Source organism: Hordeum vulgare, chromosome 5H (genome assembly GCF_904849725.1).
Source record: "Hordeum vulgare subsp. vulgare chromosome 5H, MorexV3_pseudomolecules_assembly, whole genome shotgun sequence".
In the NCBI taxonomy this organism is placed as follows: domain Eukaryota; kingdom Viridiplantae; phylum Streptophyta; class Magnoliopsida; order Poales; family Poaceae; genus Hordeum; species Hordeum vulgare.
Genome location: NC_058522.1, coordinates 485,574,629 through 485,587,664, shown reverse-complemented (window position 1 = coordinate 485,587,664; position 13,036 = coordinate 485,574,629). Strand labels below are relative to the sequence as shown.

General features: G+C 44.1%; 1 protein-coding gene across 2 annotated transcripts; it reads right to left on the bottom strand.

The window, feature by feature from the left end:
• Nucleotides 1-333: 333 nt before the first annotated feature.
• LOC123399712 lies at nt 334-3,934 on the bottom strand. Of its 2 annotated transcripts, XM_045094104.1 has the most exons (6): nt 3,562-3,928; nt 3,367-3,456; nt 2,458-2,705; nt 2,242-2,373; nt 1,617-2,018; nt 334-853 (listed from the first exon to the last, which is right to left on the bottom strand). In XM_045094104.1, exons 3-6 carry the CDS (start codon nt 2,601-2,603, stop codon nt 715-717), a joined length of 819 nt encoding a protein of 272 aa, XP_044950039.1. In that variant the 5' UTR covers nt 2,604-2,705; nt 3,367-3,456; nt 3,562-3,928; the 3' UTR covers nt 334-714. The 2 variants fall into 2 exon arrangements, with proteins under 2 accessions (XP_044950039.1, XP_044950038.1); XM_045094103.1 differs by lacking the exon at nt 3,367-3,456 and having other exon boundaries at nt 3,562-3,934.
• Between the last annotated feature and the right edge of the window lie 9,102 nt (nt 3,935-13,036).

Sequence of the window (13,036 nt, the reverse complement as noted above, 5' to 3'; positions counted from 1 at the left end):
AAATTGTACGTATATAACATTTTCTTTCAACTGATAATCGAAATCAAAGTAGTTTACTTGTTTTTCTAAACTTAGTTTACTTGTTTTTCAGGCTATAAAGAGCATCATATGAAGTTTAGATAAAGAGCGATAGCTTTCTAGTAGCGTGGCAGGACCTCCGGAAGTTGTACTTTTTGTATAAATGGAGATGCGGCATCCGCTAGCTGACGTAACATTACAGGTAGGATGCATCTGTTTACCATGATAGTATCATTATTTGTATGCATGTGGCAAATCACATCATTGACAAACGGTGGTCACAACACTGATCAAACATGAGCTAGCCTGGCCGAATGACAGCGGTATGATGATCTCTTTTGCTGGAACACAACATGTTTTATGCACTGCAAATCTGATATAGCATTGCGGTTTGCTTCCGGCATGCTCGCTACACATGAGCATTCAAACTCCACACCCAGACATCAAGCCAGAAACAAGGAAAAGAGCGGCATTTGTCGCACTCGGAAGATCCAAATCTCTTGTTGCACCAGCCGAAACAACATCATCAGTAGTAACCAGGCAACTCGAGAACCTGAAGATATATATGGTGTCTCTCTTGGTCCTGACAAGAGTCTGGGCAACCGGAGCAGAAGCATTCACCATGATTCAAGCTTAGCTAACAGCTTACAGGACCAGAACAACTAATAAACATTCCTGCTGCTATCCATCTATCTATCAGGGCAAAGTAGGAAGTGTAACTCTGCCCAAGGAGAGAAAGCTGATACGTCCATTATCAACTTGGCAGAATTTAAGAGGAATGCCACCAAACTTGTTCTCCACGGTTTCCAGTTCATCCCTTGAGGGTGGCTTGTCTCTGCACCAAATTGAACAGCAAGAAGTTAGGATGTCCAGAAATGTCAATCAACAGACTATATGAAATCAACCATTAACTGTTAAGCCCAAGTTCATATATTAAGACCCTTTTTGCATCTCCTTACTTACTTCTATACCTTCTAATTCTATGATAGTTCTGTTCTGCAATGTATGGCTTTACACATATCATTGCTACCTACTGTTACTTAGAAACAGGTTTCTTTCTTTGGGTAAAGGTCGGCCAAGAACTTGCGATAATTCACAAGTGATGGACACATGATAAGCATACAAATATAGGAAATCGTGACTGATTGCAGGACAGATTTCAGGTGACTATAACTATGCCTTGAAACCCCCCAAAAAAGTCCATCGCCTATAATATTACGCTTAAATTACATGTGTTTGTATTGCTCAAACATGATAACCTCACATGTAAGTAAATTAAATCTATGTGCACAAAAACACAATTAACAATACTCATATCATGCACCCAAATATACTCGAGTATAGAAAATATATCCATGTGCACAGACAGCCAATAACATCAGACACATCCTACACCTAAGTATGCAGAAGTTTAATATAAGTATAAATGAAAGGAGAAACCATAAACAAGAGATGGCTAAGATCATATCAACACATGGCCCAAAATTTAAGCATTCGTGTCAAGAGATAATCAGGGCATGGATTACTGTAGACAAAATGCTGCACAAGTTTAAAAGTGTGGATTTGCAATCTGCAAGTGAGAGGAAAAGTAACATTACCTTAAAAGGCATACAAGGAAGCTAGGGGCTCCTGGGGATGACTTCTTAAATTTGCTATTTGGTAGACGCACTTCGAAGGATGGGTACATCCTGTCTATGTGTATTCCTTTGAGCAATTTGGTGATGTCATTGCGGGCAGCATCGGCTCTACCAAAGCTCAAGTTTGTGTTATCCATACTCTCAGGGGAATCAGTAACTTCACCAGAACGGCTATGCTTAATAGTCCAGGGAACACCATATCGCCCAACAATGTAGCCAAGCAACTTCAAGTGCTTGTAAGCTTGGAAGGTAAGCCAGGAGCACCCATAACTCCCCCCTGCAATCTTTCGATAGATTTCCTCCATTCCTACAGTTACATCCTTGTCATCGAGAAGAACCAACGCCCCTCTTTCTGCCAAGAACCTGCGTAGTTTGATCACCCAACAAGCCTCAAATTGCAAGCAGAAGCATTTCAAAACAGAACCAATGACATGCGATTCATGCATATTCCCTAAGCAATTAGTTGGAGTGTGGCATTGTCTGACTAGTCCAAACTGGTGGTCGTAGACAGGTGCAATCAAATTGATTCAAGAGCGATCCAGGGTATATTACATTATTACGGCATTTCATCAAACAGGCGGCTTACCCGATCTCCTCGACATTGTAGTACAGCTTGCCACCCCGTGTGATGCCGGTGGTCAGCCAAAGCTTCCCCTTGTTGTCCAACACCTCCGCCGCACCAGCCTCCTCCACCCATCGTGCCCGCGACGCCACATTCCTGCACCACAGCATATACAACCCGATGAACGATCCAGAAGCGCACCAGCAGCCACAAACAGATCAACCGCAAGACAGCACGCACCTGAACTGGACTCTCGAGGACGAGGGCGCCGCGTCCGAGAGGAAAGGGTTGAGCTGGTGCTCCTCCCCGTCGTCTTCCGCGGCAACGGCGAAAGCTGCCCCGGGAGCGCGTCCCCTTCGGCGCTGGTTGCGCCCCGCGTCGGCCATGAACTGCTCCCTGCACTCCCTTTTCTCACAGCAAAACTTTCAAGGCTAATTGATAAAGTGCCTCTTGTTTGCTCTGCCCTGGCCAAAAAGTCCCTTCTTTCTCTGCAATTAAGCAAATACCCCCAACTTAGCTTTGCTGGACACACATTACATGTGTTCTTTGTTGGATCACAGAAATGAGAAGCTGGAAATTCCAAAATAACAAAATAATTTTGCCAAAAAAAAATAAGTCTTTGCCCAAAACATGAACTACCCAGAAAAATCTCGAAAAACAATACTCCACAAAGGCCACATAAATCTCCGGTGAAGGTAAATCCATCATCCTAGACAGTGGTGAATCCATGGCAAAAATTGAGTGTGGGCTCAAAGTTAACAGTGCGAATAAAAAGCCATTATCTCCCAATCCTAGTCCAAATAAGGTCAAAATTTCCCTGAATACTACTACGAACATGTAATATTTGCAAAAAAAAAAAAATTCCAAAATTTGGATCTGCTTACCAAAAGATTCAATATCTCCTAATCCTATAATCCAAATAAACAAAAATCCTAGATATTTATTGGATCTCTCCAGCAAAATAGATAGTACTCCCTCCGTTCCTAAATATAAGTCTTTCTAGAGATTCTATTAGAGGATTACATACGGATGTATATAGACATACTCTAAAGTATAGATTCACTCATTTTGCTTTGTATGTAGTCACCTAGTGAAATCTCTTAAAAGACTTATATTTAGGAACGGAGGGAGTAGTTTTGAACTACTAACATGTTTGACCATACAGTGTTGGGTTCGGGAACAACAGGGAGACATTTGACTTGCTTCCAAAATAACAGTGTAAAGTCTTTCTCTTCATTTCTACAAACAAGAACAGAAATCAATTCATGTACTAATTACAACAACTACTAACTAGCTAGCTACTATAACTAGTTGCCACAGAATCAGTTCTTAAATCTTAACAACCTTCAGAAGTTGAGAGAGATGGCAGCAGCCGGACGACCAGAGCACGGCGCCGGAGCCGTTGACCACCTGCAAGGCGATGGAGGCAAGTAGGCAGAGCAAGCCGCCCCTGAATCCACGGTCGAGCCGTCGCTGACGGACCAGACGGGCAGTGTTGCCGAACTGGCTGCAGACAGTGATGCCGCCGGGAACCTGGGCGTGGCTCCGTGGGCGAGGGGACTAGGGGAGGTCGGCTCTCACCAGGTCGCCGTCGGGAACGGCCACAAGACTCCGGCCAGTCACTGCTTCCGGCGGCGGCGGCGGCGGCTAGGTCTCTCTGATGGCGTGCGGGCGGCTACGCTAGGGACTCACGGTGGTCTGGAACGAACGCTCGGGCAGCCTGTGGCCCAAACAGTATTTTTTTTTTTCTTCTATTTTTTTTTGCACTTGTGGCCCTTTTGTGTCCACAGGTGGATGTTTAGTAAACATTCGTCACCTCGACGGTCGTTAAAACTGTGAAAATCTAAAAATATACATACCCGGTTAAGATGAAAATATACGCAGCTTCGTCGCCTCCCCACACCAAATAATTTCTAAAACAACGGTCGAGTTGCACAAACAATCGCTCTGTTGCAAAAAATAACTTTGAATCCATTAACTTGTGAAACAATTGTGGAGTTCCAGAAACAATTGTTTTGTTGTAAAAAAAATCTTCGTCTTTCTGCAACATAGGTAATGTTGCGGAAGAAATTTTTGCAACAAAGGTCATGTTGCAGAAAACTTTTGCAATACAGGTCAGGTTGCAGAAAATTTTTGCAACAAGATATTTATTCCCAATTTTTTGAAACAAAGGCCATGTTGTCGAAACTTGTCAATGCGCCACTGTCGTCGTCCAGCTTCGGCTGACAGAGGGGGGAGGGGAGTGGGGGTGGGGAGGGGAGGGTCGGTCGGTCGGCCTGCATCTGGGACGGAAGGGCTACGGCGTTGCAGGAGCTTGATGTGATGGTGGCCATGGCATTGCAGGTGTTGGGGAAAAAGCGATGTGCGGAGGGCCGGCCGACGTCGGGGGCGAGCGGCTGGCGGCGGCGGGGGTGGGGGTGAGGGAGGGGACGGCAGACCGACCGACAGCCACATCATGTATCCATGAGCCGTTGAGAAAATAGAAATGCGTACATGAAGTGAAGGAGGAAGATGATGGATAAGGCAAGGGAGGAGATAAGGTTGTGTGTGTGGATGGTTCTGGTGTGGCTCAAAGAATATATGTGGGCCAAGGCGTAGACGTATGAGTCGATCGATCCGTAAAAGTTATTCCCGGCTGAACCAAAGTTTTTTCCTTCTTCTTTTTGTTTTTGAGGGGATTCTATATTATAGTCCTATTTTTTCTGTTTTTGCACCTGTGGCTCAAATAATCTTTTTCACAACCAGATACCTCATTTACATATCCCGAGATCCATGTTATACACGCACATAAAATCTAAAGCGGAGCCAGTCCGACGGTCGGCTGCGCCTGCTCAAATGTTGGTTTGGTCGGTGGCGAGGATAGAGTAGGCCATGAGTTCCGGACCGATTCACGGGAGTCAAGGCACCGTCGTCTCCCACGCCCCACTCTTCCGCGTTGGAGCCAGGAACCCTGGCGATGTTGGTGGACGTGAGATTGATGATGGATCTGTTTTGAAAGGAGCCGGAGACATCCACCACAATGTTGTTGTGGTGCCCGGACTCGTGCACCATACGAGGCACCGGAGAATGCGACTCCGTCTTGTCATCATCCTTCGCTGTGAAAGTTGTCGCCATCTTCTGCATCCGCTGCCTCACACGGCAGGCACACGCACCATATTTGCGTCGCGGGCGCCCATGCGTTCAACCCTCCATATTTGCGCACCGACAAAGCGGTTACGCATCCGTCGCCGCTCCTGGACGCCAGACGGATCGCACCGCCTCTGGCGAGGCAGCGATGACACATCTAGTACCAGATGCATGTCCTATTTTGGTGGACGAAATGGATTCCTGATGGAGGGATTTCGAGCACTGTCGTCGGACGACCTCCTCCAGGGGGTGGCAAACTGCAAGCCGGACGGTCATCTCCTTCTTGGGGGCTGCGTGGGATGAGCTGGTTGAAGGATCTGAAAGTGTAGAACTCTAATTCGCTAACCGCCATGTTGGAGAAGGCCGGAGATAGTCGGACGGGAGTTTGGGTGGCGGAGGGGAGTGGAGTGGGTAGGATTTGGTCCGAGGAGCTGATGGGGTCGAATATACGTGGGGTTGGGTAGGCCAACATGGGATGGGTCCGACGTGGCGGGGACGCATATTCGTCCCATATTAAAACTGCATATGAGGGGTGATGGTTAGCCCGTGGGCTTGAGGATGGTTTGAGGTGCCGTTTGGATCATTTTTTGTAGTGACCATGTCGTCCGCTTGGGTGTATGAGGAAAGTTGAGGCTTTCGACTATAGATGACTAACTAGAGACATGTGGTGGTATTAAACTTGAGAGAGGGAAGCTCACCTAGGAGGACCCGGGTGGAGGGCCCGAATTTGAATAAATCTTGTCTCTTGTCTCACCGTCTTGATTCTTCGATGACATGCCCCATCCAACGAATATGTCAAGGTTCAATAACACCGTCAATACAAAAAACACAGATAAACGACTTCTTGAGATGTCCAAAATTCCGGTCCACAAGAAGTTCCATGCAATTAAACCTGGGCACTCCTCGGGGCCGGGGCGGGTTTCGGCTGAGCCTGTAAAAGCCCGATGGACAAAGTCTAGGCCAGAGCCCGGCCCAGCCCAAGCAAAAAAAACAGAAATGCAGGCCCAAGCTCAGCCCAAAGAAACTAAAAGTAGCAGTTCCGGGCGGGGCCGGGTTGGGCCTCCGTGTAAACTGCCTAATACACTTAGCTCGAGTCGGGCCCGAAATACACAACGGGTCAAAAGTCAAGTCTGAGCCCAGCCTAACCCGATTTTTTGGGGCCAGGTTCGGACTGGGTCGTCGGACCGGGTTGTCCATGCCTAGGTTTACGTGCAATGCAGTCCTCTTGCCCAGCTATTTTTTTAATATTGCTTTTTTATTGAATTTGAAAAATATTGTGTCATTTTAAAAAAATTCCAAAAATATCACGGCCTCGGCGTGACCGAAACCGACTGGCTTCAGTCGGCCTTGCCAAGACCGATTAGTACTAATTGGCCACGGCTAGGCCGGTTAGTACTAATCAACCTAGCCAAGGCCGATAAGTACCCACATGCAAAGCCGACATGTCTGTCGGCCTAGCCATAGCTGATAGGAATTAATTGGTCTTGGCTAGGCCGACATATCACATTTAAAAAAAAAATGGAAGGTCGCAATATTTTTTAAATTTAATTATAAAAAGCAATATTTTAAAAAAAGTAGCTCTTGTCGAGCCCAACATGAGCTATAGTCATATGGCAGATCACCTAATTTGGTTTCTATATTAATGGGCTAGTGTTCTTACATGACTGCAATCAGTGCGGCCCATTTTAGCACATGTTATTTTTTTAAAGTAAATTATCTATAAATCTTTACCTAATAATAAAGAGGCTATCGCTTCTGTCGGAAAACCCGTCGCGGTGATTTTACAAAAAAAACCTTGATGTTTATGACATTCAACCCACAGTCCCTTCATAAGTGGATCTAAGAAAACGTTTCATGTTTTCAAAAAGCCCCCTACATTTATAAAAAATTCAATTCCAAGCCTCTGTTTCATCTTATCCAGACTCTGCAGCCGTGGCGAGGTGATGGGCAGTGCAGGAGGAGGGAGGCCGCCTCCATTTGTTCGTCGCCGGCGCCGTGCTCGAGCGGGAGGAGGGAGGCCGCCTCCATCTGGTCGTCGCATGCGTCGTGCTAAGGCCGGGAGGAGGGAGGACGCCTCCATCTGGGCGGCGCTGGACGTCGTGCTTGCGCTGGAGGACGAAGACAACCTCCATCTGTTCGTCGTCGGACGCGGTGCTTGTGCGGGAGGAGGGAGGCCGCCTCCATCTGGCCGTCGCCGGCGTCGTGCTCGGGCAGGAGGAGGGAGGCCGCCTGAAAAGACCTCGATGACGCCTAGAGGGGGGGGTGAATAGGCTATTTAAAAACTTCTTCAGATTTGGCTTGAACCTAATGCGGAAATAAACTAAGAGGGTACTTGTCAAGCACAAATCCTAAATGCACTAGGCACTGCAACGTGTATCAACAACACGATCTACCAAGATGGACACAATGCAGTTACTAACAAGCACAAGTAAGTTACACAAACTTACTTGAGCTATATCACATAACAAGTAGGTGAACAACACAAGATACTAGATCACACTATATCACACGATATATCAAGGGCTGCAAGTATGTACGTGTGGATATAGAGGGTATGCTTGAATGATTAATCTTGTACAAGAAATAGCCAACACAATATAATGAGCACAAACAATATGCAATGTATGTATGCTCAAGTAACACAAGTAAACCACACGTAAGGAGTTAGGGTTAGGGATAACCAAGGTCACTGAGACGAAGATGTATCCCGATGTTCACTTCCTTGGAGGGAAGCTAGTCACCGTTAGAGAGGTGGATGTTACCACGAAGGCACACCAACGCCACGAAGATTCACCCTATTCTCACTTTGAGATAACACCACGAAGGCGTTTCTCAACCACTAGTGGTAAGCCTTTGAGGTGGCTTCCAAACCCTCACAAACTTTTTTGGGGGAAATCACACAGATTGATTCCTCTCCGAAGAACTCCTACCGCCTAGGAGTCTCCAACCTCCAAGAGTAACAAGATCACGGGGAATGCTCAAAAACTTGCTCAAATCACAAATAGCTTGGGTTGAGAGAAGGAGAGGGAGACGATCTATCTTTTGATTGGAACAACTCTCAAAGGGGCTCACAAATGCTCTTGGGATCTAAGATTTGGAGTGAGCAAATGTGTGAGGTGGAAATATGTTCTTATGAGGATAAGGTTGTGTTTGGCAACCCTCTCACGAAGTGGGAGGGGGGTATTTATAGTGGGGAGAGAAAAAGAGCCGTTGGGGACACTTTAAGTCACACAGGGTCCGGACGTCCGACAGTTGTCGGAAGTCCGGGCGTCCGCGAGGTGTCGGACGTCCGACAGGGGTCGATCGTCCGAGGCCTGTAGATACGACTAAAACTATTTTGAATTAAATAGCGACCGGACGTCCGACAGGGGTCGGTCGTCCGAGGCGTGTAGATACGACTCAACCTATGTTGAATTTATCAGCCACCGGACGTCCGGAGAGGACCGGAAATCTGAGTTATACAGCTCAACTTCTACTGGTGGTAGGTTCCGGATTTCCGACGGTTGTCGGACGTCCGGCGCTCGGACGTCCGGAGGGAGCCGGATTTCCGAGATATAGAACTCAACTTCTACTAGTGCAGGCTTTCAGATTTCCGGGTCTTGGCCGGACGTCCGTACGGAGCCGGAAGTCCGAGTTATATGGCTGTGATTTCTCTGGTATAGGATTCCGGATTTCCGAACTAGTCGGTCGTCCGGTCCTCGGACGTCCGGAGAAAGCCGGATGTCCGAGGCACTGGTTCTGTTTTTAGATAACAACAAAGCAGTGGAGATGTGGTTTGATCAGAAAGTGATGATGTAGTTTGAGCAAGTTCATCGCAAAACCTGTGATCCCCTCTTAATAGTGCGGGATCCCTAAGGACTCAAGAATCATAAAAGATTACTGATGATCCATACTTGAGTGTATACTTTTATTCGCTGATCATCACCCCGCACAACTAACGTCAAAGGAACTAATACCTTTGAGTTAGCCCTTTCACCTGAGCTTGATGTTGTTGTTCCTTCTTGGCTCAAGTTGAAAGCAAGACATGATGAAGTCTTCAAGTAGCTTTCCCATACACAGTGCGGAAAGCCTAGCTTATGTATTCATCTTCATTTGTCCACCATGTGAACATCCACAAGAATCAAGCATGAAGTTCTCAAGAATGCTTATCTTGATCTTGTCATGTCCACCATGTGATCATCCACAAGAATCAAGCATGTAGTGCTCAGGAATGCTTATCTTGATCTTGTCCTTGTTAGCACATGAGGTTGTCCTTGTCAGCACATGATCATTGACAATAGTTTCAACGATATATTCGTGCTGATCCGCTTGAACTTGCACACTACAATCTTGATGACGATCACCACTTGACGTCATCCTTCATGGGTTGTATGACATCTTCCTTTTGACGCAAGCCCAATGGAAGCACACCTAACCCCCACATAGGAGTCTCACAAAGACCATGGGTTAGTACACAAACACGTAATGGACAATGCTTACCATACCATGGGATCACTTGATCCCTCTCGGTACATCTTGTACGCTTTGTGTGTTGATCATCTTGATTTACTCTTTGTCTGAGATCTTGATCAACCTAGTGTTTCTATGACCATTCTTTGGATAATACCTTGAATAACATCTTGGTCATCATATAAACTCCTTGAACCCAACAGATGGACTTCAAGAAGTGCCTATGGACAAATCCTATAAATATAACTTAAGGCAACCATTCGTCCATAGGAATTGTCATCAATTACCAAAACCACATATGGAGATATATGCTCTAACAATCTCCCCCATTTTGGTAATTGAAGACAACCACTTCAAGAGAGTTTATATAAGGAGATAAGCATAACCAAGCGCACACATACAAGGTAATAATGCATGTGTGCAAGATGTAAATGCTTACGCAATAAAAGCAAAGCCCTCTAAACATATCCAAAGTAAACTCTCTAAACTTCTCCCCCATTGGCATCGATTGCCAAAATGGACGAAAAGTCTAGAAAGCCAATATAGTAGGTGGTCCTCCAAAAAGTGTGTACTTCTCAGCAAATGAGTGCAAAAAAAAATACACAAATACAATGATAAGTAGTTGGAGGAAAACAGACTATATTGAGGACCCAAAGATTGCAAAAAGGATCATATGCCACAAAGACATACAAAAATAGAGGCAAGCAATCAAAAGATTCCTAATGGAACAAACAATCATATGGTCCTTCGAACCACATGAATAAAAGATATTATGATAAAGGCAACAGAGTATTTTATCAAGAAAACTAGAGAAGCTCCCCATGATTTGTGCACTAATACGAGATTTTTGTATTCGATACAGGTGCACAAAATAGGATCGTTGCTCCCCCAGAATTAATAGAAACACACAACGAGTGCAAGAATATAGATGAGACAATAAGCATATCAATTGCACAAAACTAATGGTTGAGCAACATGTAAAGGAAGCAACTTAAGAATAAGCTCAACCAAAGTAATGTGTGTGAGTCATGCCAAAGCACTTGAGAAGACTTAAGATAAGGATGAGCATTACTCATCAACATAGTCTTGATGAATATGAGATACAAAGTGCAAGACATATCATTCCCACACACACATACTAGAAAATGGGTTCACAAGCTTACTAATAAACAAAAATAAGAACCAACGCTTGTGACAACCCATTGTGAAGATAGGAAGTAAGAACCTTGTCAATAGGAGTGATACTAGTTGAAATGGCAAAACCCTCATCAAGACAAGCATGAGGAAAAATAATCTTCCCGGCCAAAGAGTGCATCAAGATGTAGAAATAAGATGCGCACTCAAAACAAATCCTTTCACGAAGACACCAAAAAAACTTGAAAGAGGAAATGCAACGATGGACGTGAAAGAAAAGAGGATATCAATTAGAGATGTAACTTCTCTCATGTGTAAAAGATTCTAAGTAGAAGACAATCATGATGATATATATCCACAAAGAAGGATGTACACACGAAATGGTTACAAGAAGGAACAAACCAGATATCCAAAAAGGAAGTCATAAATATATCAATGAGATCTTTTGCTTGGAAGCATAGCACATGGCCTAATATTTTCTTATTGTACAATATGAACTTCCAACATACGAACATCAAAGACATCCCAACTAGTAGTAAGACATCATCGTTCGGATGCTTTGAGAAAGCAAACAAGTACTACGAGAACAAATCAAGAGATTCATGCCATGATGCAACCTGGAAAAGAAAAGACAGGTTGGGTCCTTTGCAAGAAAAGAATGCATGAAGTGGATACTTGTTACCGAGACAACATTGGATTGATGTAGTAGATAGTTGTTCTTTGATCATCCTAACTTGGCTCCAATAATCACATGGTCTCAACATCTTCCTTATAGGTGAGCCGAGCATCCAATGCATCTCCAGTTGTTCCTGGAACAACAAAAACAAACAAAATGGTGCCCAAACTCATTGGGACCAAAGAGTTAGAAAACCAACAATACATAGGACAAACTGCACACACATATGTGCATATAGATATGAATTTGAAGTTCATGCACACCTTAGCCAATTTATGACAGGGTGGAGTTTCCCTTATATATTGGGTCAAAAGAGGAAAGCAAGCAAAAGAAGTTGTATATAGTAGCTAGATACGCATGCTCAAGACTCTCAAGAATCAACTCAACACAAAGTTGATAAGTCATCAAAAGACAAGGTATCAAGTGATAATAAGATCCTAAAACAAAAGAGCTATCACTTGAAGGATATCAATTAAAAAATACCTCAAGGAATGAGATATCCATTACCACATGCCAAATAAAAGGAAACAAGAAACCAATTGAAGGAAAACAAACACGAGGTTTCTAGTTTCCAAAAGAGAGCTAGGTTCCAACAAACCAAGCCCTCGACAAATTTTCATGATGGCACAAAGCATCATAAAGAGCAAGACTTGCCTCCCATCAACACACACTTGATGGGGATCAAAAGATTTTATGATGGGTGAATAAAGAGAGTGTTCTAAAGAAAATAGGATAGCTCCCCCAAGGGACGTGCATTATATAGAATTTGCATTTAAATACAAAACGCACACGATGGGATCATCACTTTCTCCATATCCATAAAAGCACTAGACAGGTTAAAATAGATCCATAAGAGGCAAGGAAGACAAACGAAACACAAAATCCAATGTAAAGATGATTAGCAATTCCAATCACATGATGGGAATACAAATTGTCAAGTACAAGAACTATTTTCAAAATGATACTCATTGGTAGATCACAAATATATCCAAGATCATCTTTACCCATAAAACGCAAGCAACTGACACTTGTAGAGATAACATGCCACCTAGGAACAGGATAATTTACAATATCAACACTAAGTGGCAACACCTCAAATGTACACATTTTCTAGGTTTGTAATATGCACATAGCATATTACTCCCCCATAATGTGATAAACCAACAATATTAACAAGTGGCAAATTGAAACCAACAAGAGATAATTAATGGACCATATAGAATTTGAATTTCTCATGAGTAAGACATACCACATACAAACTAGATAATCTTGAAATATCAAAGCTGAGTGGTATTCCCCATGTATACACATTTATAGGATTGAGAGGTGTGCAAAGCACATCACTCCCCCACAATGGGATAATCCATTAATCTCTCACAAGAGCTAACAAAAATACAAACAAGAGACAAAAGGCTCAATACAAGACTCACATGT

Coding starts and splice junctions, on each gene's coding strand:
- LOC123399712 (XM_045094103.1), bottom strand. CDS start 2,603: ATGGCCGACGCGGGGCGCAACCAGCGCCGAAGGGGACGCGCTCCCGGG. Junction 2,019..2,241: donor TACAATGTCGAGGAGATCGG/GTAAGCCGCCTG, acceptor CAAACTACGCAG/GTTCTTGGCAGAAAGAGGGG. Junction 854..1,616: donor TTCCTTGTATGCCTTTTAAG/GTAATGTTACTT, acceptor AATTTGGTGCAG/AGACAAGCCACCCTCAAGGG.